Source organism: Sceloporus undulatus, chromosome 5 (assembly GCF_019175285.1).
Source record: "Sceloporus undulatus isolate JIND9_A2432 ecotype Alabama chromosome 5, SceUnd_v1.1, whole genome shotgun sequence".
NCBI classification, from domain to species: Eukaryota; Metazoa; Chordata; class Lepidosauria; order Squamata; family Phrynosomatidae; genus Sceloporus; species Sceloporus undulatus.
Window position 1 is genome coordinate 97,958,211 of NC_056526.1, and position 23,915 is coordinate 97,982,125.

At 40.9% G+C, this 23,915-nt stretch overlaps 1 protein-coding gene across 3 annotated transcripts in view; it reads right to left on the reverse strand.

Annotated features, from left to right (window-relative positions):
• The window catches only part of ABLIM2 (actin binding LIM protein family member 2), a 77,885-nt gene that overhangs the window by 43,219 nt on the left and 10,751 nt on the right, over positions 1-23,915 (reverse strand). For all 3 annotated transcript variants that reach the window (XM_042468853.1, XM_042468852.1, XM_042468851.1), the window contains exons 2-8: positions 20,269-20,409; positions 14,597-14,780; positions 10,547-10,656; positions 8,218-8,344; positions 5,642-5,735; positions 1,429-1,516; positions 958-1,016 (exon numbers count right to left, since the gene is read on the reverse strand). In XM_042468853.1, the coding sequence (XP_042324787.1) occupies positions 958-1,016; positions 1,429-1,516; positions 5,642-5,735; positions 8,218-8,344; positions 10,547-10,656; positions 14,597-14,780; positions 20,269-20,409 (803 nt within the window). The remainder of the gene's footprint in view (positions 1-957; positions 1,017-1,428; positions 1,517-5,641; positions 5,736-8,217; positions 8,345-10,546; positions 10,657-14,596; positions 14,781-20,268; positions 20,410-23,915) is intronic.

Here is a 23,915-nt window from a genome sequence, read left to right on the forward strand (position 1 = left end):
ACAAACAAGCAAAATAAATTTTATTATGTATCTATTACAAGAAAACCTTTCATTTTGATTGCATTCATTGAACTTCGGAACTTGTATTTACTGGACCATACAACTAGATCACACTGCAAAATGTACATCTTAAACAGCTAAGTTGTATCTACCAGGACATGATTTCCGCACTGTTATTTTTCATGTTAGTTCTAATACTTAACATGAATGTTCTCCCATTATATTTAAAGGCATTCTTTTAAATGGCTTGAAGGGAAAAACAATTCTAACCAGCTTGTTTTGAGTGCTTGCTCATCATAGTTCCTTACTGCTAGTAGTTCAGCACTGCACCATTTTGTATTTGTAGTTGTGGTCTCTTCCAACTTTATGATTCTAGTTTCTTCCATTAAATGCAATGTAACTTAATTATGCAATGGTTTTCTTCTTTTAATATACCCTTCTGCAAAGAGATGATGTCTTTGAAACTGTGTGATGTATTTAGAATATTTATCAATTTTTGCAAATATGTGTACATAGCTTCAGCAAATGTAGGAGAATTTTTCCCCACTTTTGTCTGGAAGCAAGTTAACATCCATGAAGAATTATTTTTCTTCTTATTTGGCAAAGGAAATCTAACACATCTGATGCTGACAGGAAATTATGGCAACAAGTATGTTACTGCTACTCTGTGATCTCAAATACAGAGGGTAAAGGTTCTGTTAATTTAAAATTAGAGGCTCTGCAGCAATACAATTGCTTGTAATAAGATTATTTTAAAACACAATTTTAAAAAGCATTTAATAGATCATTGGGAAAGAGAAATATTCCACATGCAGTTTCTTCCCACAACACTCACATCCAGGTTTCCCCACTTTCCCAGGATAAAAATGGACAGGAAAAACTCACACTTCTATTTCTGATGTAAATCCAACAACCTCGACAGCCTATAAATGAAAATGACATACACATTTATTTTACCTTGGCTTTTTCTTCAGCTTTGGCTGCCTGTCTACAGGCAGGATGCCAGATAGAAGCCCCTGAAAAACAGAAGTTGCATTCTAGTTAATTTGATTTCTTTGTAATAATTTTCACTGCAATACTTTACTGCAACATGGTGTGCAAATATCAGGGTTATAGCATAAGATTTTGTGCAGCCATAAATTACACATAGATTATAAGCCTTGGGAAGAATCAGAGCTAGATTAACTAGTACAATAAATCAGAATCTGTGATTAGCTCAGAACACATTAATTGTTCAGCAGACATACAGCATTGCATTCTGTATTTTGTTTACACAATTTTTCTACCACATCATCCTTATCCTAAGGGGACTTAATTATCCAAATGAAGATAAAGTTGTGTTTGTCATACGAAAGCCCAATAAAAACAAATCCAATTACAACTAAACTATTTCATTTCATGAATACCAGGAAAGATTTCCTCCTTTACCTTGAAGGTACATTTCTTCTCCTTCTGCAAACATCTGATTGCACTTGATACATCTTGCGCACATAGGGTGGTAGTGCTTTTCTCCTGCCTTTTGGGGGACAAAAAGAGAACGAAGATGAAACTGTTCACAGACTGTACTAAATCTAGACCACTTGTAGTGTGATCTATTCAGCATGCCTTCTCAGAAGCAATTTTCAATTAATTAAAAAAGTTCATGTACATGTGTGAACAAGTACGTATGAAAGTGAATATGCCTCTTCTTGTGTAGGATGTCTGTGCATGGAAGTGGTGGGTTGAAGGTGTGTAGTTGCTTCAGCAGAGGAGGAAACATTTCTTCCATATATCCCTGAATACACCTTTTATCTATAATTTTCAGGGCCTTATCTGGGTTATTGCTTGTATTTATTGTTGTTTTGGTGTAATGTTTGTTGTCATGTTTTGTTTTAGAATGTATTAATAAATTTTAACTTAACAAAACAGAAAGAATTTTATTGTTGCTTTTGTGTGTCATGAAGTTATTTCTAACGTATGGCAATCCTACAGAGAATTTATCACAGATTTTTCTTGGCAAGATTTGTTCAGAGAGGATTTGCTTTTGCCTTCCTCTGTGGCTGAGAGAATGTAACTGGCCCAAGGTTATCCAGTAGGTTTTTATGGCTAAGCAGGGATTCGAACTCTGGTCTCCAGAGTTGTAGTCCAACTCTTAAGCCACTGCATCACTATGACTCTCTATAGAAAAGAATAGAGCTGTTTAACAGATTGGTAGAACTTCAGACATTTGCAATATTAAGATTGGTGGAGCAAAAATTAAAGCTTTGCTGTTTTGGGATATAAGAGTGGAAAAACAAGTGGGAACTATAGCCATGTAGATGTTTGGTCAGATCAGGAGCAAATCTAGCCATTGTAGGCATTTTAAAATGCTGAAAGAATGAATAACAGCAGTCACAGTGCTCTAGATGGTCTGATACTTGTTACTCTTCAGTAAGATGGTCTGATACTTATTACTCTGTGGTAAGATGGTCTTTTCTATTATGCACTGTTGCTTTTTGAACAGAAAAAAAAAACACCTTAGGATTTATAACATACCCATCTTTGCTGCTGACATTTGCTGCCACCAGCTCCATCTAGTGGAATTGTTTCAAGCAGTTAGAGGCTTAATACAAACTGGTCCTCAAGCAGAAAATGGAAACCATTTGGTAGACCACTATAAAGAATTTGCATAGCACTTTGCAGATAAATTTGTTCAGATCCACTCAGATGGATTCAGTTCCAGTGTATGTAATCTTGGTTCCTGCTTGTTCTGTGTTACTGGGTACTTTTTAAGTTGTATAGTCTAAGTATGTGCACAAAATCTTTGGGCAGGTGAGCGCCACCACATATATGCTAGACTGTTGCACTTCCTGGCTCATTAAACAGGGCAAAGGGGAACTTGCTGAGTGTGTGAAGGGGGTAGTCAATGTCTCCTTATAAAAAGGCTGTGTTTCAATCTGCCTAACAGAGGCAGCTGTTAGGCCTTTCTTGAAAAATCAACATAAATCCCCTTATGATGGATAATTATTAGCCAATGTCTAACGTATCATTCTTAGGTAAGGTATGACAGCATGTGGTCCCATATAGGGGTTCCTGGCTGAAACAGATTACATAGATCCATTTCAATCTGGTTTCAGGTCTGGTTGTGGGACAGTTTGGTCACCTTGGTGGATGACCTATGCCAGTGTATTGGTTCTGCTGGACTACTAAGTGGCTCTGGTATCCTCATTGGACTGGGAATTGGTGGCATTATGGCTCAATTTCTTCCTGGAATGGCGAATCCAGAAGGTAGTGCTGGAGGACTACTGATTGGCCCTTTGGCTGTTGATCTCTGGGATTCAGTTCTGTCTCTCATGCTATTTAATATATACATGAAACTGCTGGGAGATGTCATCCAGAGTTTTGGACTATGGTGCCATCAGTATAGGGATGACACTCAACTTTATCACCCATTTCTTCCCCAATCTAAGGAGGCTATGCAGGTCCTAAACCAAGGTCTTTCATCAGTAACAGACTGGATGAGGGCAAATAAATCAAAATTTAATCCAGACAAGATAGAGATGCTCTTATCCAGTCAAAAGGCAGATCAGGGAACAGGGATTGAGTTCAATGGATGCGCTCTTCCTGAAGACAGCTTGCAGTTTGAGTGTACTCCTGTACTCAGCTTTCTGCAGTTGTCGTGAGTGTTTTTGTGCATTTAAACCTTATGTGCCAACTGTGCTCATTCCTTGAGATGCCAGATCTAGCCACAGTGATATATGTCTTAGGCCTGTTACACACTGCCAAAATAAAACTGCTTCGGGTCTCTTTGGAGGTATGCTGTTTAAATGATGCATGCATCCTAAGAATCCGGAAGCTGCACCAAAGCTGCACTCCAGTGCTTAGGAATGGAGTGTGGCTTTGGCGCGACCTCCGGACTCTTAGGACCCATGCATCATTTAAATAGCATACCTCCAAAGAGACCCGCAGCAGCTTTATTTTGGCAGTCTGTAACAGGCCAATGTTACATCCTGTTTGGACTACTGCAACATACTCCACATGGGACTTCCTTTGAAGAGTATTTGTAAACTTCAGCTAATACAAAGAGCTGCAGCCAAAGCATTAACTAGGGTAGGATATAAGGAGTACTGCTTCCCTTTTAAAATAGTTCCTCCGGTTATCGGTTTGTTTTTGGACACAATTCAAAGTGCTGGTTATAGCCAATAAAGCCCTATATGACTCAGGTCCAAGCTATCCGACAGACTATGGGCCTGAACAGACAGGCCAAAATAAAGCGGCTTTGGATCACTTTGGAGGTATGCTATTTAAATGATACACACATCCTAAGAGGGCATAAGCTGCACCAAAGCTACACTCCAGTCCTTAGTACTGGAGCATGGCTTTGGTGTAGCTTCTGGCCTCTTAGGATGCATGTGTTATTTAAACAGCACACTTCCAAAGTGGCCCAAAGCAGCTTTATTTTGGCCTGTCTGTTCAGGCCCTAGATCACCCTAGATGGGCCTGCCTGGGCCCTGAGATCATTAGGAGAGGTCTTCTCTCAGTCCTAACATTGTTGTAAATGTGGTTAGTAGGTACAAGAGTCTTCTTGGTGGCTCTGTAACTCCCTTCCCAGGAAGGCTAGAATGGCCTTCTTCTTGCTGTCCTTGCAAAACCTTTTGATTCTGACAGCCTTTTAAAACTGAAAGTTTTTAAAGAATAGGCTGAGGGTGATGTACTATTTTAAACTAAACTGTTCTAAAATTGTAACAATATTTTATTATATTAAGTGTAGTTTTGAATCATTTTAATATTGTCAACAGTTTAATTCCATTCTAATGTTCACTTTTTGTATGTTTTACTGATACTCCTTTTTTAAAATTGTAAGCCACTTTACATCCCAATTTTGAGACAAAGGTGGGACTATGATGAAGATGATATAAAATAATGACATAAAATTCCTGTCAAAATGTTTCAAAATGTCTATGAAAAATAAGTGATAAAAAGAACTAGAAACGGTTACCCATTATGACACTAAAGTTACTTTTGCTTTTTATGGTCCTTTTGAAATGTAACATGAAAATAGCATAGGGGTAGATGCTTTAACACAATAGTGTACTGTATTAACTTGATGATTCTGAAAGGCACAATGGATTTAAACCAGTCAATTCCATAAAGCTCATTACAGGATCACTAACACTGTTGTGTGTGGCAGTCTTTCTCTGGAACTGTAAACAGTTCTTTAAAATAACTGTACATAATTCTTTAAAATGTAAACTATGCAAGTCAGTTTGGAATATGTATTAGAACAGTGATGGTGAACCTTTTAGAGGCCAAGTGCCCAAACTGCAACCCAAAACCCACTTATTTATTGCAAAGTGCCATGTCCCTCTGGCTTTCTAGTAACAAAACTCTGGCAAACTATGTGCTGGGGTGATGGCACATGTGCCCACAGAGAGGGCTCTGAGTGCCACCTCTGGCACACGTGCCATAGGTTCACCATCACTGTATTAGAACAATAAGGGTAATAAGATACTGATATCGTTTATTACAATATTATCTTTTAATAAATTTAGTTCAAGATAGTAAGACCGGAGACTAGAAAAATATTAATGTTTTAATGCTAGTATCACATGAATCAAAAATCAGTTCTCAAGATTGCCTCCCACCCCAAATATATTAATTGTAAGCAAAAGAGTTCTCTTACTTCCAGAACTCTTCCTGTGATGTATTTTTCACAATTATCACATCTTATTCCAAATTTTGCATGATAGTCCATTTCACAGTATGGAACACCATCTCTGAAAGAAAGAAAACACCAAATGCATAGATAACTCCCAAAACGGATTATTGAGCTGGAAATTTTTACTTTTAATAGAAGTGGTAAAGTTTAGTTTACTGTTAGTGTCTGGGAAGGCTGAAACTGTGAAGAAGCCCTATCACCAAAATTATATTTGAAACAAACTGCATTACTATTTTCTTGTAGGACATGTCTGTCCTGTATATAGATAAAAACCTAAGAAAATAAGAAGAGCCACAATGGCTCATCTAATCCATCATTCTGTTCCCACTGCAATCAACAAGATGCTTCTAGGAAACCATTATGAAACCAACAGCACCCTCCCACTCCAGCTCTTCAGGAGTGATACTGAGTGACACATTGCATCTGTCATAAATCCACCATGAGTAGTATCCTAGCTTTATCCTCCATAAATTTATCTAATCCCCTTTGAAATCCATCCAAGTTGACAGCCATCAATATTATTTATTTATTTATTTATTTATTTATTTATTTATTATTTTCTATTCCACCTCTCTCTCAAGGCAGCTGACAATTTCATTAAAAGCAGACACAACTGAAAACACAGAAAGTTATAATACTAAAAAATATTCAAGTAAATTATGTTAAAGGTAAAAAATTATTTTAAAATAAGCAAATTAAAACAATCAAAAAACAGATTCAGGAAAAAAATGAAAGGCACAGTGACCCTCCATAAAGCCCCTTCCTTAGCAGCCAGTCAGTATCTAGTACAGTGGGCCCTTGGCATCTGCTGGGGTTTGGTTCCAGGACCACCAGCCCCGCAGGGATACCAAAAATCCATGGATGCTCAAGTCCCATTGAATGCAATGGCACAGTAAAATGGTGTCCCTTATAAAAATTGCAAAATCAAGGTTTGCTTTTTGGATTTTCAAAAAATATTTTCAGGCTGTAGATGGTTGAATCTGTGGATGCAGAATCTGTGGATACAGAGGGTCAACAGTAATACAGTTGGCCCTCCATTTTCACGGGGGATCAGTTCTGGACTCCCCCCCCCCCACCTGCAAAAATGGAGACTCACACTTATTCAAGCCCATAGGTTTGAATGGAGCATGCCCCCGTGCGCATGGCAAGGGTGCGCACGCCTTTGCAAATAGTGGAGGTCGCCCCTCCACATATATTCAAGGGCACAGATCTCAGATCCACACATTAGGAGGATATGTAGTGCATTCTGTAGATCCTTAGGCATTGAGCAAAGAAATACTTTAATGTATCCTAAATCTCCCACAATTCAATTTCAGTGGATAACCCTGGGTTCTAGAACTATTATGAGAAGGGGAGAAAAGCTTCCTCCTATCCAGCTTTTGCCACACCATGCATAAATGTTTACATCATTAATATGTCTATTTTTCCTAAACTACAAAGCCCCAAACACTATAAACGTTTCTTATGAGGGATTTATTATTATTATTTTCATCATTTTGGTCCTTCTTTTCTACATTATTCCTTTTCAGGCATCAGAACTGTAGATGGTATTTCAAATTCTGCTGCACCATAAATCTATGTAAATGTTATGATACTACTGATTTTCATTCTCTTTTTAAATGATCTAATGTAGAATTTGCTTATTTCATTGCAGCATCACACTGGACCTGTTACTGTATCTTCAAATATCTGAAGACTTCAGACAGAAAGATGCGACAGGCATGTTTTCTGTTGCTCTGGAGGGCAGGGTGAGAAATAATGGGTAGAAACTATGGGGAAGCTAAACATTAGGAAAAACCTCAAAATGACAATACAGTAGCTATTCAGATATGAAACAGGCTGCCTAAGAAGGTTGTGGATATAACTCCATCGCAGGTATTTAAGCAAGTGTGGGACAGCCACCTGACTATAATGGTATAGTTGCATCCTGGAGCGAGGAGCAATAGGTTTAGACTATGCCTGTATTCCAATGGCCCTTCCAGTTCTGTGATCCTTAAGCTGACACTGCACTGATTACCCTGCTAGAAAGAGCTGTATTAAGGCAGGATCTGATGTCTCAATCAGGCAGGCACTGATGATACGAACTAGGTCAGCCTCTTCATCTAGGACTATGTCCTGGATTAACACTCTTTTATTAATAACTGACCTGGCTTTAGCCAGCAGCATGGATGCAAGGTACTGAAAATGTACAGAGGGATTTTGAAGCTGGATTTCCCATTCAAAATGAACAGAGGAGCCAGTGCATGCTGAATGGGTACACATATAAATCTTTGGAAAGGGTTATGAACAAAATGTGGGAGAGCAAGGAAAAAAACATGTAGAAATCACAGGAAATTGTAGCAGGGAGTGCTTTAGATATGATGCATACTCTGATGCCTATATCAGTAAAAATCTTTTAAAAAGAACAGCTGGTAATCCATAGCCTTAATGTGTCACAAGGTCTGTAAATCCTATACCACAACATGCAAGCAGAACATATTTTGATAACATACTGCCGAAAAGTGTTTTAAAAGCAGCTGAATCCACTCTTTTCAACTTACTTGCTGATATATTCAGTACTGAGAAGTTTTCCACATATCTTGCATTTGAAACAGGTCAGGTGCCAGTGTTTGTCCAATGCTACCAAAGACTGTCCATTTTTTATTTCAGAGCCACAGTTTCCACAATCTGTTAACAAAGTGGGAAAAATACTTTTAAACACTATTCTTTTAAACACTATTCTGAGGCTACAGAAAAATACCAACATCCTAATTTTGCGCATGTATTCACTGGTATGGCTGAACATGATAATAAATATTGGACACCCTGACAGCCATGCAGTGAATACGTAACTAGAACAATTACAGGTAGATACCACAAACATCTTATGTATTTAAATTCTTACTCTTTTTTAATTAATATATTTGGTAGTAGAATACAAGGATTTTGTTTTAGATATAATACCTTTCCCCTCAAATATTATCTATTAAAACAAGACAAATTAAAATGTTTGTGATTGGTTGATGATGTTATTTGTTCATTGTGTCTGCTTCTGCCCTGTTCATCAGATGCTCAACCCCACTAAAACTAAACAGAAGTATGCACTTGACTCTGCTACCCATCCTACTTGCATGACAGAGCACCTGCTATTTTACAACAGATACAGCACAACCACAATTATTTCAGTTGTTTCTCTTCAAATACAGGCATAATGCATGTGGATGTATGCAACTTTTACATCATAGGTGGGGAACCACATGCTGTGGGGCTAAATTTGGCTTTTCAGGATTTCCAGTTCCTTATTCTGCAGTTCCCAAATGGAAACACCCCCTTGCTTTACATAGACAATTAAATAATGGTGTTATCCACTTTCTATTTAGTACAGTCACCCCTCCAAACTCGCGGATCTTGGATTTGCGACCTTGGAAATCTGTGGAGGGGCAATCTCTGCTATTTTTAATGGGGTGTGCCCCTGCGCATGTGCACAGACTTGCACATGTGTATGCACCCCATTCAAGCCTATGGGGCTTGAATCTGTGTGAGCCTCCATTTTTGCTGGGGGGGGGGGGAAGTCCAGAACAGATCCCCCTATGAAAACATAACAAATCTCATACAAACATGTAAGAATGTTGGTGAGAGAGACAAAAACAAATCATACCATCCATGTATTACCACACACTGTATAAGTAAATAGATGAAGGAAGGCAAGAAAGGCCCTCACACACAAAAACGGCCACAGAGTCCTATTGCTTATTTGATGTATCAATAAGCTTCCTATGGTAGAGGAAAAGGGTTAAATGGTAGAAGAAATGGTCTAACTAAAAAGATTGCATGTACAGCGCTGTGTAAATTTACAGCGCTTCATAAATAAAGGTTAATAATAATAATAATAATAATAATAATAATAATATACTTGCAGCCTAAGCCATCCAGCCCTGTTGATCTGCAGAGCAGTATGTGTTAACTTACTGCTTTACACAGAACCAGGTCATTGCCTCATCTAATTCAGTATTGACAGCTCTGACTGATAGTGATGTTCACTGGGGTTTCCTGAGGGTGCCAGGTTTGAATCTGGGCCCTTCTGCATTCAAAGCATGTATTCAGCCACTAAGGCATGGTTCTCTCCTACAGCCATGTGTGCAAAAGAAGGGAGCAAGTCATATTTCCTAAGCTATGCTCATCAGGACTGTGGGGGAAGGGATAAGTTTGACCTTCCATTCCCTCCACCCCCAACTCTCCTCTATTACTGAACTAAAGGACAGAGAGCAGCTGAACAGCAGGAAAAGAACCTTGCCTCCTTTCATGCAATGGAGAAAAAGTAGGGCAAAGCATGTAATAAACACTACAGTTTTTCAAATATACTCATTCATCAATAGAAGACAAAAGTTCTCTTAAGAACTCAGACTGGTCTTTTTGATCTGTCAATCTTTTCATTGAAGAAGTAGTGCAGACAGTATTCACAAATGTTCAGATTTTACCAAAGTCTGATTTTTGCTGCAAGAATTTTAATGTATATTTAAATATTAAAATGTGGAACTGCATTGGTTTGGGTATCTGTTAACTGTGGTATTTCACCCTTGCTATAAAAAAATTATTGTATTTCACAGAATCTGCAAGAAACCTGGCAAATCTTGAAAAATGCTTGAGTTCATTATACTCCAGCTAGCAAATATTTTACATCTGATATACAGCAGTGCTACCAAAATTTAGTCACTATATATCAAATAAAGATAATCAAATATTTGGTGAATAGCCTGTAAATATTCAAATATTCACTGCACATCCACTGAAAAAACAGACTGGGAATTGCAGAGCATACTTTTAAGGAGTGCAATTTTATTTTAACTGGGGAAAACCCCATTCACAATAAAATAAAAGACTGTGACTTACTTCGGAGGGCTGGAATATTGATGTTGCTACCAGCAGGTGGCAGAGAACATTTCTGACAGACACAGTCCTTGCCATTGAAAGTGACACGATCCCCAGGAGGAAAAGGCTGCCTGCACCATAGGATAAATTAAAAGTAATGTGAACACATAAAAAATATGAATATAAAATAGCCACTTGGGACAAAAAATACACTCATTCCTCCCCATTCACGGACTTGGAGTTTGTGGTTTTGGTCCTTCATGGATGGCAAGTAAAGAGGGACAAATATGGGGGGCATGGGAGCACGCCACTATTATAACCAATGGGGTTTGAATATCCATGATATTTCTGATTCGCGAGGAAGGGGGGTCTGGAACAGATCCCCTGCGAATTGGGAGGGACAAGTGTACAGTGGTTGCACACTTCATAGCAAAACAGTGGTCATGCCAGCTTTTGACATATAGAAACAAACATGTGAAAATGAGGTTCCTACCAGTCAAAACCTATAGTCTATACTATTCACACACCAACAGAATTATGTAGTCCCACTTGCCATTTTTAATATATATATATATTTTCCTGCTATTTTAAACTAGTTTAAGCATTGAAGAAGAAAGAAATTGAAAAAAGTAGTGGCTAACAAGAGAGATCAGTGCCTGAATATAAAATGGAACAGACAAATATTTTGCGATAGAAATGTGTAATCATCTACCAGTCTATTAACACATCACATGAACTATGCTTTCCACTGTATATATGCTTACAATTCTAATAAGCATTGCACAAAAAATCAGAACAGATTCATAATAAAAGTAGATCACAATCAAAGTGCAGAAATACATGCTCTCTCAGCAAACGTGTGTTCCCAACCTCCTGGCAATTCCAAAGTAACAAACAGCACCCTTGGCCTGCTTTGCTTCCGAAGTCTGGATGAGGCAAACTTGGCTAAAAATGACTATGGAGCTCTACATGGGAAATATGCATTGGTAGGGTCAAGGTCTCCATAATCGCTTACCTCCACTCAGTCATCCCTCCCACACATCCCTCCCACACATACACTCTCCTCTCGTGGCCTGTCTGGAGTCAGTAATGGGCTGGATGAGGGAAAACCGACTCAAATTGAATCCAGAGAAAACGGAGGTACTAGTGATAGGTTCCCCTGGTCCAGGAATGGCGGTGGTTCCACCTGTCCTGAACGGGGTCACGCTCCCTGTGAAGGACTCCGTGCGCAGTCTGGGGGTGCTTCTTGACTCGTCGCTTCACCTGACTGCTCAGGTGAATGCGACGGTCAAGAGCACTTGTTATCAGCTTAGGCTGATTCGCCAGCTGCGCCCATACCTGGCCCAGAGGGACCTAGAAACTGTTGTACATGCTCTGGTAACTTCGAGACTGGATTTCTGCAACGTACTCTACATGGGGCAACCCTTATACCAAACTCGGAAGCTGCAAATAGTGCAAAATATGGCAGCCCGGCTGGTCACTGGTGCGTCCAGGACCAGCCATATAACACCAGTTTTAAAAGATCTTCATTGGCTGCCCATTCGCTTCCGAGCTCAATATAAGGTGTTGGTAATTACCTATAAAGCCCTAAATGGCTTGGGCCCAGGATACCTAAAGGACCGCCTCTCCCCATACATTCCGCCTCGCACTCTCAGAACGTCTGGGCAGCAGCTACTGAAGGTGCCTAGGGCTAGGTTGGCCTCCACTACTCGGAGGTCGTTCTCCATAGCTGCCCCAGCCCTTTGGAATGCGCTGCCCACAGAGCTCCGCTCGTCCACCACCCTGGCCCAATTTAGGAAGGACCTCAAAACCTTCCTATTCCAACAGGCATTCCCCGAGTAAATATCCTGTGGGCCTCCCTCCTCTCTTTCGTGGCCAAGAGGTTGGGCTTTGGGGCTTTACTGTTGGGTTGTTTTAAATATGTTTTTATTGGAACTGTTTGTATTTTAATTATGTTGTGAGCCGCCCTGATCGGAGGAAGGGCGGCATATAAATAAAAATTTTATTATTATTATTATTATAAACCAATCATCAGTTTGGGAACATGCAGTGAGGATGCTATGGAGCAAACTGGCTATATAATGGACCATCCCATGAGTACCTTGACTTTGGTTGCTTACGCAGGAAGGTATCCAAGAGGTATTTCTCTATGAAAGCACAACAGCAGCAATGAGTAGCAGTGGCAGTAACCAATGGCTGTGGATGGCCCTGACCACCAGCTGCACTCACAGTCTGCCACCAAGGAAGTGCCTCCATAGGGAGCATGACTGTATCAATGGCCATTTATTTCCTCTATGGCTAGCTGCAGGATCTGCAAAGCCAAAGCAGTATGAGAAAGGTGGCATAGGAAACTGACTGTGATGTCAGAAAAGAAGGTTAAGAGGTGATATGATGGCCCTGCTTAAATATTTGAAGGGATGTCTTATTGAGGAGGGAGCAAGCTTGTTTTCTGCTGCTCCAAAGACTAGGACCCAGAGCAATGGATGCAAGCTACAGGAAAAGAGATTCCACCTCAACATTAGGAGGAACTTGCTGACAGCAAGGGCTGTTTGACAGTGGATCACACTCCCTCGGAGTGTAGTGGAGTCTCCTTCATTGGAGGTCTTTAAACAGAGGCTGGATGGCCATCTGTTGGGGATGCTTTGATTTAGATTTCCTGCATGGCAGGGGGTTGGACTCTTCCAACTCTTTATTCTATGATTCTACGTCTCAACAGAACATTTACCAAGGCATATTACGCTGAATCTGAAGGTCCCACAAAGCTAGACATTGACTAAAGATGCACCTGTAGATACAACTGGTCTGTACTGGGAAGCAGGCTCTGGGGGGTCTAATGCACTGTGTTAGAGCATTCTGCTGTGCCAAAACTGAACAGGATATTGGCCTGTCTTTGCTACACAATTTATGAGTTAGCCTAAGAGAGACAACATAAACGTTACGGAGAGAGTAAGAGACAGAAAAGTGAAACATCTAAGTTTACAGGTTAGTTATGATAACATCACAAATCACCAGGGGGAATAGACAAGAGATATAATCTGTCCTGAGCCCACTGACATCTGGTACCAGCCTGGATGATGGAGTGGGCCTAGCTCTCCCTTCCTCTTTGGCAGGGTAAACAGTGACCATTTGTCTCTCTTTAGGGAAGAGGGGAGATGTGACATGGTATAAAAGCAATGCACACTTTTTGTGGAAAGAAGAGCCATAAATGTTGTCAGTGAATAAAATAACCCATAACACAATGCCTCTTTGCTATTCTGCTCTTGACCTAGCAAAACAAATTTCTGTGATTAGACCAGGTAAAGTACATACAAAATGATGCTTAGGGAGCATAAAGTCTCAACCACCCACTGGGCTCATGGATAACAAAGCTTCCAGGTTTGAGATTTCTGTGCACAATCGTTCTCCAAGCAAATGTTAGGAAGAAATCCTGATGGAGTGGTGACCCTTTGGGGCAGTCTGCAGCCGTCCGTATACTGGCTGGATTGGGGCAGCAACAACCTCACGGTGGGCCCTGACCCGGCCTCTGGAGAGCACAAAAAAAGCCATAAAGAACAGTTACTTTTTGTGCCCTCCAAGGGGCACCATAGCCACAGTGGTGTGGCTTTATGACACCCCTTCAGCGCTGCATCAGCAGGAGATGTGTCATGATGGCGCACGCTGTGTGGACTGGCAAACGCCAAAATGGTGCCCTAGGGGCGGGATTAGCACATCCAACATGAGGACACTGAGCCCTGACACTGCCCACAGACCGGCACAAAATGCTGGTTTGTATAGGCCCTAAGGCTGCTGCAGCATTGCAGAATTAATGCAATTTGACACTGCTTTAATTGTCATGGCTCCATCCTATGAAATCCTGGGATCTGTAGTTTGTTTTGGCACCAGAGCGCTCTGACAGAGAAAGCTAAATCACTCACTAAACTACAAATCCCAGAATTCCACAGTATTGGGCCATGGAAGATAAAGCAGTGTCAAACTGCATTAATTCTACAATGTAGATGCAGCCTAACTATTTGGGTTCATCTCATTTCAAAAATAAAGATACAATTAAAAGTTGTAGTTAGAGAAACTTACCTGCAAACCATACACACAAAACAATTGGGGTGATAAGTTTTTCCCAGCGCTGAAACCACTTCTCCCTCAATAAACTGATCACAGCTAAAGCACCGTGTGCCATAGAGTCGCTGATAATCCACAGTACAGATATAGTCTCCTTCTCTCACAAAAAAACCTCCTTGGGCCAAATCACACCCGCACGCTGAGGGCAAAAATAGACAAAACAATTGGGGTGATAAGTTTTCCCCAAGACTGAAACCACTTCTCCCTCAATAAACTGATCACAGCTAATGCACCGTGTGCTACAGAGTTGCTGATAGTCTGTTTAAGGGAAGGGAAAGGATTCTGTCTCTAAGAAAGAAAAGCATCACTGTTACCAACATCTTTATCTACTGAAAAGCAAGATTTGGTTATTTCTGTGTTCAGTCAATCATTCTCTACCTCAGCAAAATTTAATGTGCAAGCGGTCTGGAAACCAAACAATATTGGAAGGGTAAATTAAGAGTTATTCACTACTGAAAGCAGCGCACCCATCCACCCTCCCACACACACAGTTTCAGAAAAATATTCTGTTATTTGGATTCTGCATCATCTTACCTTCACTTGTGGGCAAGTGATGCTCCTGTAACTGTCCTCAAACTCCCTAGAAATGGGTGACATCTGTATGTCTGCCCTGCTCTTCCCTGAAGCCTACTACAAGTCCCCACAATAGATTTCTGAGCCAAAGAGAGGAAACAAGCACATGGCTTCATGAAAAAGCTGGGCAGCCCCTTTAGTTAAGTCAGGTTCTCCATGGAGATGGAATTTTCTAGTCAGAGAAGATTGCAGCAGGACCTGGTCTTGGATATTGCACTACAGACAGGAGTGAGGTAGTTAATGGAAAGGATAATGTATGATTCTTAGGAAATGCATATGCAAACAAAGAGAGAAAAGAAAATGAAATGAGAGAGCAATTAATGGTGAGCATCCAGAAGGTGAAAGGAAGCACCATAGATTTTCAACTCATGTTAGATGTTGTGCTAATCAGTTCATCAGTGCTAAAGATTCTTTACGTGTGCTTTTATCTGTATGTGTTTTAATTTTTGTAAGCCATCTTGTGTCCAGTTTTATGGGAAAACTGACACTATAATATAATATAATATAATATAAGGCATTATAAGTAAACATTAATAGTAGTAGTAGTAATTATAATACTAACGATATAATCATCTGCTGTTAAAGGGTAATTACCACAAGTGTACTGTCTGTGTTTTATTACCCTCTGACCTTACTGTTTACATTCCCATTTCCCTGCCAACCATGTCTGTGTATACATTTGTAAACCAATATAATATTTAATGTATCTGATGAAGTAGAACATGAAACTTCATATTAACATTATTTTGCTAGTCTTTAGGGTACCACAAAGTGCTATGTAGATTTTGATAGTACAATCTAAATGATTAATAGCATTTTTCTTTGTTTTAAGCTTTTATCATCCACTGGCTGCCTTCCTGCATATGGCATCTTCTTCTGTAATGTGAAACACTCTCACTTTACAGAATGTTCTTATGTGGGATTGAATTACACACAGTAGTTTTTAGAAAATTTATTTATAGACCAGCAAGTGAAGTTGATCTGGTACATACCAATTCCCTGTTATTAATTTACACATGGCTTTAGCTTCTTCATTTTTCTTTTAACTACAATAGTCTCAAATATTTCATTTTTCTCAAATTGATTTGGTTCTGTGGTTACACTCTCAGCTACCCTTATTAAATTAAGTGCACATTTATGTGGTGTTCGTACATGGGTAGTATAAAAAGTTGTGAAATTATACAAGAGCCTTTGTAGTACATTAGTTTAATGTAAAACAAATACTGGGAAATTATACAGGATAACAACTCTTATTTTGCAAAAAGAAAAATGCAGTTATTTTTGTTTTGACAGAGAGCACTGAACTTCATTTTACACTGCTCATAAAGATTCTCATTTTGGAGAACTGTCATACCTTTTCCAGTGCTGCCCTTGTTGTTCAGTCTCTGTTTACCAACATTTACTCTTTCCCCACAATCACAATCTAAATATAGCTATGTAAGTATTCAATAAAATGCCAGATTCAACAAATGGCTGAAGTTTGGCATCAGGCTTCTATACCACACTCTCTGCTTCCATAGGATAATAGAGGCATTTGCAGTATGAATGTTATTAAGTCTCCTTCCATGTCCAAAAAGAAGTGAATGTGAACTGGTATACATAGTTCTTGGAAAGGAATAGATCACCAAGCTATGAAGTTCAGATCACTCCTTTCAAAAGTTGCAATGGTGTGAAGTCACCCTGTTGATGGCTAAGAACAGATTCACACACTGTTCTTAGGTTACACATGCAATCATTAAAATGTATATAGGATTGCATACTTGGTTATAATCAGTTGAGAGCTAAACATCTTTCTTGCATTGGTGAACTCATCAAAGGACTTTCCACTTTTGAAAACACTACGTTCGCTGCTTTTTGGCTGCTTTGAAAAGTGTGAAAAGCAGTTCTGTATGAAGAGAGATTTAACTGTTTCCCAAGAAAGTGTACTGCAACTTTTGAGAAGGAGGAAGACAAAGGAAACCTCTTCTGCCAGATGGCCTCTGCCCCCCCCTTTCTTTAAAGCAACTGTAGGGGTTGCTTATTAAATATCAGTGTAAAGTCCTGATCATGGATCTTCCTGATTTTCTCCACTTGGTTTTATCAACCGCTTTGCTTCCCTTGTGCAGAGTGTTGCATCATATTTGGAAGTGCATTTTAGGGAACACATTATTACTCCATGTCAGAAAGAACAGGTTGCTTACCTCTATCACTAGTCTTGGAGTTATCATCTATGTACTCACATAGATGGATTAATTGTGATATCCACAATGTGTATCAGCAGTTTCTAGAAGAAAGCTTCAGCTTTTTGGCAACTGCTCTGGCCCTTGCACCAGATACCATGCTTACCCACTGATACTCCTGCCACTTCCAACCTGCCAGTTCAACACAATCAACCAGCACCAAGAAAACAGAGTGAGAAGTGACATATGGAAGGGTGGAGGACAAGCCATGTGAGTGTGCAGATGACCACTCAAAGAAACAGTGATACAGGTAAGCAACCTGTTATTGTTCTTTGTGGTCTCTGTGACTTATACATATGGGTGACTATAGACACTAACTTACCAGAAAAAGATAATTGATGAACAGAGGATAATATTGCCAGTCCAAAAGAGGGCACCTGTAAAGCCTCAACATCCAGGTTGTAAAAGCAAATAAAATATTACTAGGAAAGGGATGATTTTGTATCCCCTTAAGGGGAGGTTGCTTAGCTAGATTTTAAGCCAGCTAAATCTTGGCTATCCATATGGACAGCCTTTGGGGTGACATTGGGGTCCCTTGCTAGAGACCTACATAGATTACAAAGAGGCCAGTTGGATTTGGTGTGGACTTTGGTGTGGACTTTTTCTATTTCAAGTAATTGTGTTCCTGAGTGGAAGGCTTACTAGCTGCTGTGATGGCCACCATTATGTGCATTAAGAGATCATTGGCATGAGCCTCTAAGCTGTCAACTTCAGCATTAGGAGATCAGGGTGATGGACCCTACTATTATTCTGGGTGAAAAGGTATAGAAACAGAGGAAGATGCTAATAGCACTGCTGAGAAAGAAGTAATTGAGGGAACCATGGTTTTCAAGGCCACCATGTGGTAAGGAGAAATAAACCATCTCTGTCTCTTTTGCGCTTCATGACCACATGGAAAGAAGCAGGAAAGAAGGGAAGGCATTATTGATTGTTCATTTTGGAGGGGAGGGACTAATGGCAGAGGGGTGTTTATCATCCCTCCTCAGTTTTTGGTAGATTCACCATTTCTCCTCCTCTCAGCACTGCCTTTGTACTTGTGCTGGTGCATTTTTTAAAAGTAAAATTGGTAGAATATTCAATTGATTGATCAATTGATCAATCAAATATTCTATCAATTTTACTTAAAAAAAATTGTTCCCCCCCCTCGAAGGTAGCCCAGGCCAGTCCAAGTCATTCATGGGTCACTATTCAGTCCAGGCAAGCAGTCTAAAGAGTAGTCCAAAAGAGTAGTCAAAAGGCCAAACAGGTCATCGAACACAGCCCCACCATAGCTTTGTCCCAAGGAAAGGTTGGTTTTCAACCATGCTTGTCCAGGGGAGGTGCTGGGTTATTGATAGCACACTTGAGTCTTGCAAGTGCTCCCTAACTGCAGTGTGCTTCCTGTATAAACGCTGCAAGCATCTCTGTCTTTCTCTGTCCTGGTGTGTCTCCACAGGGGTAGGTATAGTTAAGTCTCGTTCTTCCTCTAAGGATTGTGCCTGATGGGAACTCTGCTCCTGTGGTTGCTGGAGCCTCTACTCATGTGGCTACAGACCTAGCATGTCATCTGAGCTCTCAGGCTCAAAGTCCATCCCAGGGTCCTGAAGGCAAGGCATGAAATCAACCTGGCAGGTAGTGCTGTGTCCTCCCTCCTTCATTGCAGGAGGAGGTTGGCACAAGAAGCAGCAGCAGCAGCAGCAGCAGCAGCAGAACTCGTCTCCCTTCCCCTTCTTCTGCCTTGCCCTCCCTCCCTGGCCTGGCCCAGCTGCCTGCCAAAACACTGGGCACCTCGCCCACCTTTCCCTGTCACTGCCCTGTCTTGCGCTTCTTTCAGCGGAAGGCAAAAAAGCAGTGGCCACACTGTTGCTACCATCACTGGCATTTCCCTTTCCCAGCCCTGCCAGCAGCCCTGCCAGACCCAGGAGGATCAGAGGAACAGCCTGATCAAATAAGACGGTAGAGGCATCTTGGCCAGTGGAGGGGGCTGGCCAGGGGAGTCTTAGGATAAATGGCCAGCAACCACCTAACTGGGTGCCATCCCCCAATAGTGTCATCCAGTTCAGTCCTCACCCCCTGCACACACACCCAGTAACACCACTACATATCAGAATCAAATGAAAATATATAGTAAAATCTAAGGTCATAGAGGACTCTTCTGGGACAAGAGACAATTAAGCTGGAACTCCCAGTGACATGGTGACCTGGGGTGACTTTTTCATATCTGAAATATTAAGGCAATAAGGGTGATCTTTACGACTTACTTTGTGAAATGTTGGCAATGAATACACTTGTCAATGATATGACCCTTGCCTAAGCAAGTCAACTTGGAGATCTTATTCTCAAAACACCCAGACTTTTTAAAAAAGGGCCTAGATGCCATATAAAAATGTGCATAATATCATGGGCTTAAAAGCAGACAGGAAGGGAAAAAAAAGGATGAAAATGATGGAAAAAGTGAGAGAGATATAACAAAGGAGAAGAAGAGAAACACAAATGAAACAGATAAGAGAAGGATGAAGAAAATTCCGAGCTCATGAAGCAATCTGAGGGTGGAGAAATTCCAGTGTCCTACCTAAAGCTTCAAATGTTTCAAAGACAAAATAATAACTGATAGAAGTGGCAGGAATATCAGCAGGCATGCGGAGTACCAAGGGGGTCAGGGCAACAGCTAAAATGCTTCACTTTCGCTCTAGAAACTTCCAACTCTACGCAGGCACAAATTGACCTTGTTATAGAGTTATAGAGACCATGAAGCAGGCAGACATGTTACAAGACATCTGTTCAAGAATTTGTCCTGTTTTTACATTTTTATGTTAATGATTCCACATACAGTTAATAATAAAAATAAATACATACCTTTGCAAACAAAACATTTAATATGGAAATAGTTCTTTTGCACTCTTAGTACCTCTCCTTTGCATGGATTTCTGCAATTGTTGCAGAGGATTGCTGCACCAGGTTTCTCCAGGAGGCTGTGTACAGCCTGAGGTTGAGAAGCTATAAAAAGAAAATATAATAAAGTAATAGAACAGAAGGAAAAGACAAATATCTGCTCATGAATAAGCCCCACCAATATAATTTAAAAAAAAAAAAAGATGTCAGCACATCAATGTACTACCCTCCCAGATTACATGGCACTGCAGACAACCAAACATTATTATGACATCTCCTTTTCTGAGGTGCAACTAAATGCTACAACAACATTTAAGTAATCCTTCAAACTACTGTTTTATTATATTAATCCACAGGTGGGCAACTGTATCAGGGGTCAATCTTCACCTCATGATGGGCCGTATCACTGCATTTTGTGCTGAAAATGCTGGTAGTTTAGTTCTGATTTGTAGTTGCCAGTTTTTTGGCCAATCTTCATAATTTTTTTTCCAGTTGGGGGGGGGGGGTCAGGAAGGTTAAAAGGCAAACAACATTTATGGAACATATAGAAGGTGACTGGTCACATGAAGGGTGGTTGCTTGGAGTGTCGAGGGGCACACAAAAGGAGCAAAGGCTGTATATAACCTATGGATACTTTCCTCACCGATGTGTTAATCCTTACAAAATCCTATTAAAAAGCATTTATTTTATCTTTATTTTGTATGTCCCCAAGAATTAATACAGTAATTTACAACTATATTTTTTCTCTCTCTTTATGCATAATCAAAATGTGGACCAAAACTGGTATAAATATTAATTATTAACAGTTATTAATCATTAATTATAATTATTATAATATATTAACTATACTGGGGCAATCAGGAATGCGAGGGGCAAATGGAGGGCTACACAACGGGACTCATGCCCGAGGTGCATGTGTGGCGGTGTGCACAGCCATTGGAGTCAGTAGGGACTCCAATATTGGTGATTTTCTGTTTTCGCAGGAGGGCTGGAACACAAAAATGGAGGGGCAACTGTATTACCATTTGAGCAGTTCATAGTACTGAGTGAAGCTGAAGTTAAAGGCATGACCTCTAGACCAGTGGTACCCAACCTGTGGGTCGGGACCCCTTTGGGGGTCGAATGACCCTTTCATGGGGGTTGCCTAAGACTATTGGAAAACACCTATTTAATTACAGTTATGAAGTAGCATAAAAATAATTTCATGGGTTTGGATCACCACAACATGAGGAACTGTATTAAAGGTTCATGGCATTAGGAAGGTTGGGAAGCACTGCTCTAGACTATATAAATATCTAATCTCAGTTACTTTTTCTGAGAATCTAGGAACTAAATTAATCTAGGAAAAAGATAATGATCCCTGATTCCAACTAGAAAAATCTCCTGCTAAAATTCATCCATAAACTGCAGTCCCTCAGCAATGGAATAGACAGGGATAATGGCTTCCTGGCTCACTACACACATTTCAAAACTATCTGACCTCATTCTTTGGGAGGAGGGGGGGGGGAAGGTCCCACACTCATCTGTTCTCCCCACCTACAGGCTAGTTTCCAAGGCTAAACTGGTCTTGGCACCCCATTTCCATACCCAGTGGATATGCCTTTGTCCACAAACGACCACTGTTAAAACTGGACTTGCTATTTCATTTCCATATACAGTACAATGGATTTTGAATTTGAATTGACATTCTCACATACCAATGGCACTTATATGTCTGTCCCTGGCTTCCACTCACCAAAGGCATCTGATGAAGTAGACTGGAGTCTACAAAAGCTCATGCTGCCAACTTCTTTCTTGCAGTTAGTCTCAGAAGTGCTACAAGATCTCCCTGCATACAAACTCAGTAAATGTCATTGGACCCGATCTCAGGTGAATTGTTTACTGGTTATGTTTGTTTCTGTAAAATTATTACAATACTAAAGAAAGTGTCTACTGGGCCAGTAGCCACCAAAGTTAGCACTAGCTCATTTAACACAAAAATAAAGCACTTTTGAAAGATAGCATTATTTTAAATGCGCTACTTCCAAGGTGTGTTGTTGTTGTTTGCTGTACCTATAGTGCAGTTTTCCTCTTTTCCTACTGCTTTTCACTTTACTAAGGACTTTATGACACACAGGGGGGGGGGTTGCAGCTCAGATCCACAGTCACTCCTGTTCTAGCAATGCAAAGCGTGATTTTTTTTAAACCAGATCCAGAGTCACTCCTCTCTAGCAATGCGGACTGAGGTTAAAATGTTATGTTTTTCCACACCTGGTTGTCTTTCCATTGTCCTTCCGAAGTGAGGGGCAAGTGAAGTCAGTTCGATTCCAAGCAAATCACATGATGCGGATTCAAGCAAAGGGGAGTGAGTGCACATTGTATTACCACACCAGAACATACTTTGAGGGTTCAACGATTCGAATCGGCACCCTTGGGCATGCTCAGTGGGGCTCTGGCCTCCCTCCTTGCCCCCTCCTTAGCTGTCATCCTTCATCGAGGTGAAGGAGGAGGCAGGGGATGATGGCATCGGTGGCAGGTTGAAGGAGAGGAGCAGATCGGGGTCTAGGAGAAGGCAGGGGATGATGGGATAGGTCACTGGGGGTCCCTGGGGCCAGGATCAGGATGCAGGAGCAGTCAGGGGATGATGGGTTAGCTCGCTGGGGGTCCCTGGGGCCAGGATCAGGATGCAGGAGCAGTCAGGGGATGATGGGATAGGTCCCTGGGGGTCCCTGGGGCCAGGATCGGGATGCAGGAGCAGTCAGGGGATGATGGGATTGGTGGCAGGGTGAAGGAGTGGAGCAGATCGGGGTCTAGGAGAAGGCAAGGATGGTGGGATTGGTGGGAGGCTGAAGGAGGGGAGCAGATCGGGGTCTAGGAGAAGGCAGGGGATGATGGGATTGGTGGGAGGCTGAAGGAGGGGAGCAGATCGGGGTCTAGGAGGATGCAGGGGATGCAGGGGATGATGGGATCGGCTGGTTGGCCGAGAGGAGGAGATGGCATGAAGGAGGAGGAAGGAGATTACGGAGCAGGACGCAGGGGCCAGGGGGGGTGGCATCGGAGTGCTTTTTCACACTAGAGACTAGACCAAATCGCAGTGCAATCGAAGGCAGCCTGGAAGCGAATTCTCTAGAGTCACTTTTTTCCTGTTTTTACCAAAATGAGGGGTGACTTCAGAAACACTGCTGAAGCAATTCGCAAGCAGCTCCCATAGAAATCAATGGTGTCTGATAAAACAGTCAGTTTATGACATGAAACCGCATCACTGGAAGTGCAATCACTTCGGAAGTGAGCTGGAACTGAGCCACAAAACCACCAAAAAGCTCCGTGTGATATACTCCTAAGTCTTTTCCTATGAATCATATCATCACATGAGATGTCCAAAGCATGAAAGCCTCAATTTAGTCACTGTGGCCCCTAGTCAAAGTTCAGGCTTTATTTGCTCTAGGACCCAAGATCTGATACACATCCCTTAAGCAAACATAACAAAGTTATTGCAGAGGAAAAGACATACAGTACTGGTAATTCTGCTGACAAATCAGAATCACAAGATAATACTTGTTCTTTCCTAGTTGCAGAAGATCTTTCTAGTTGCAATTTTGCCTAGTAAAAACAAATGTGCCGCACTCTACATA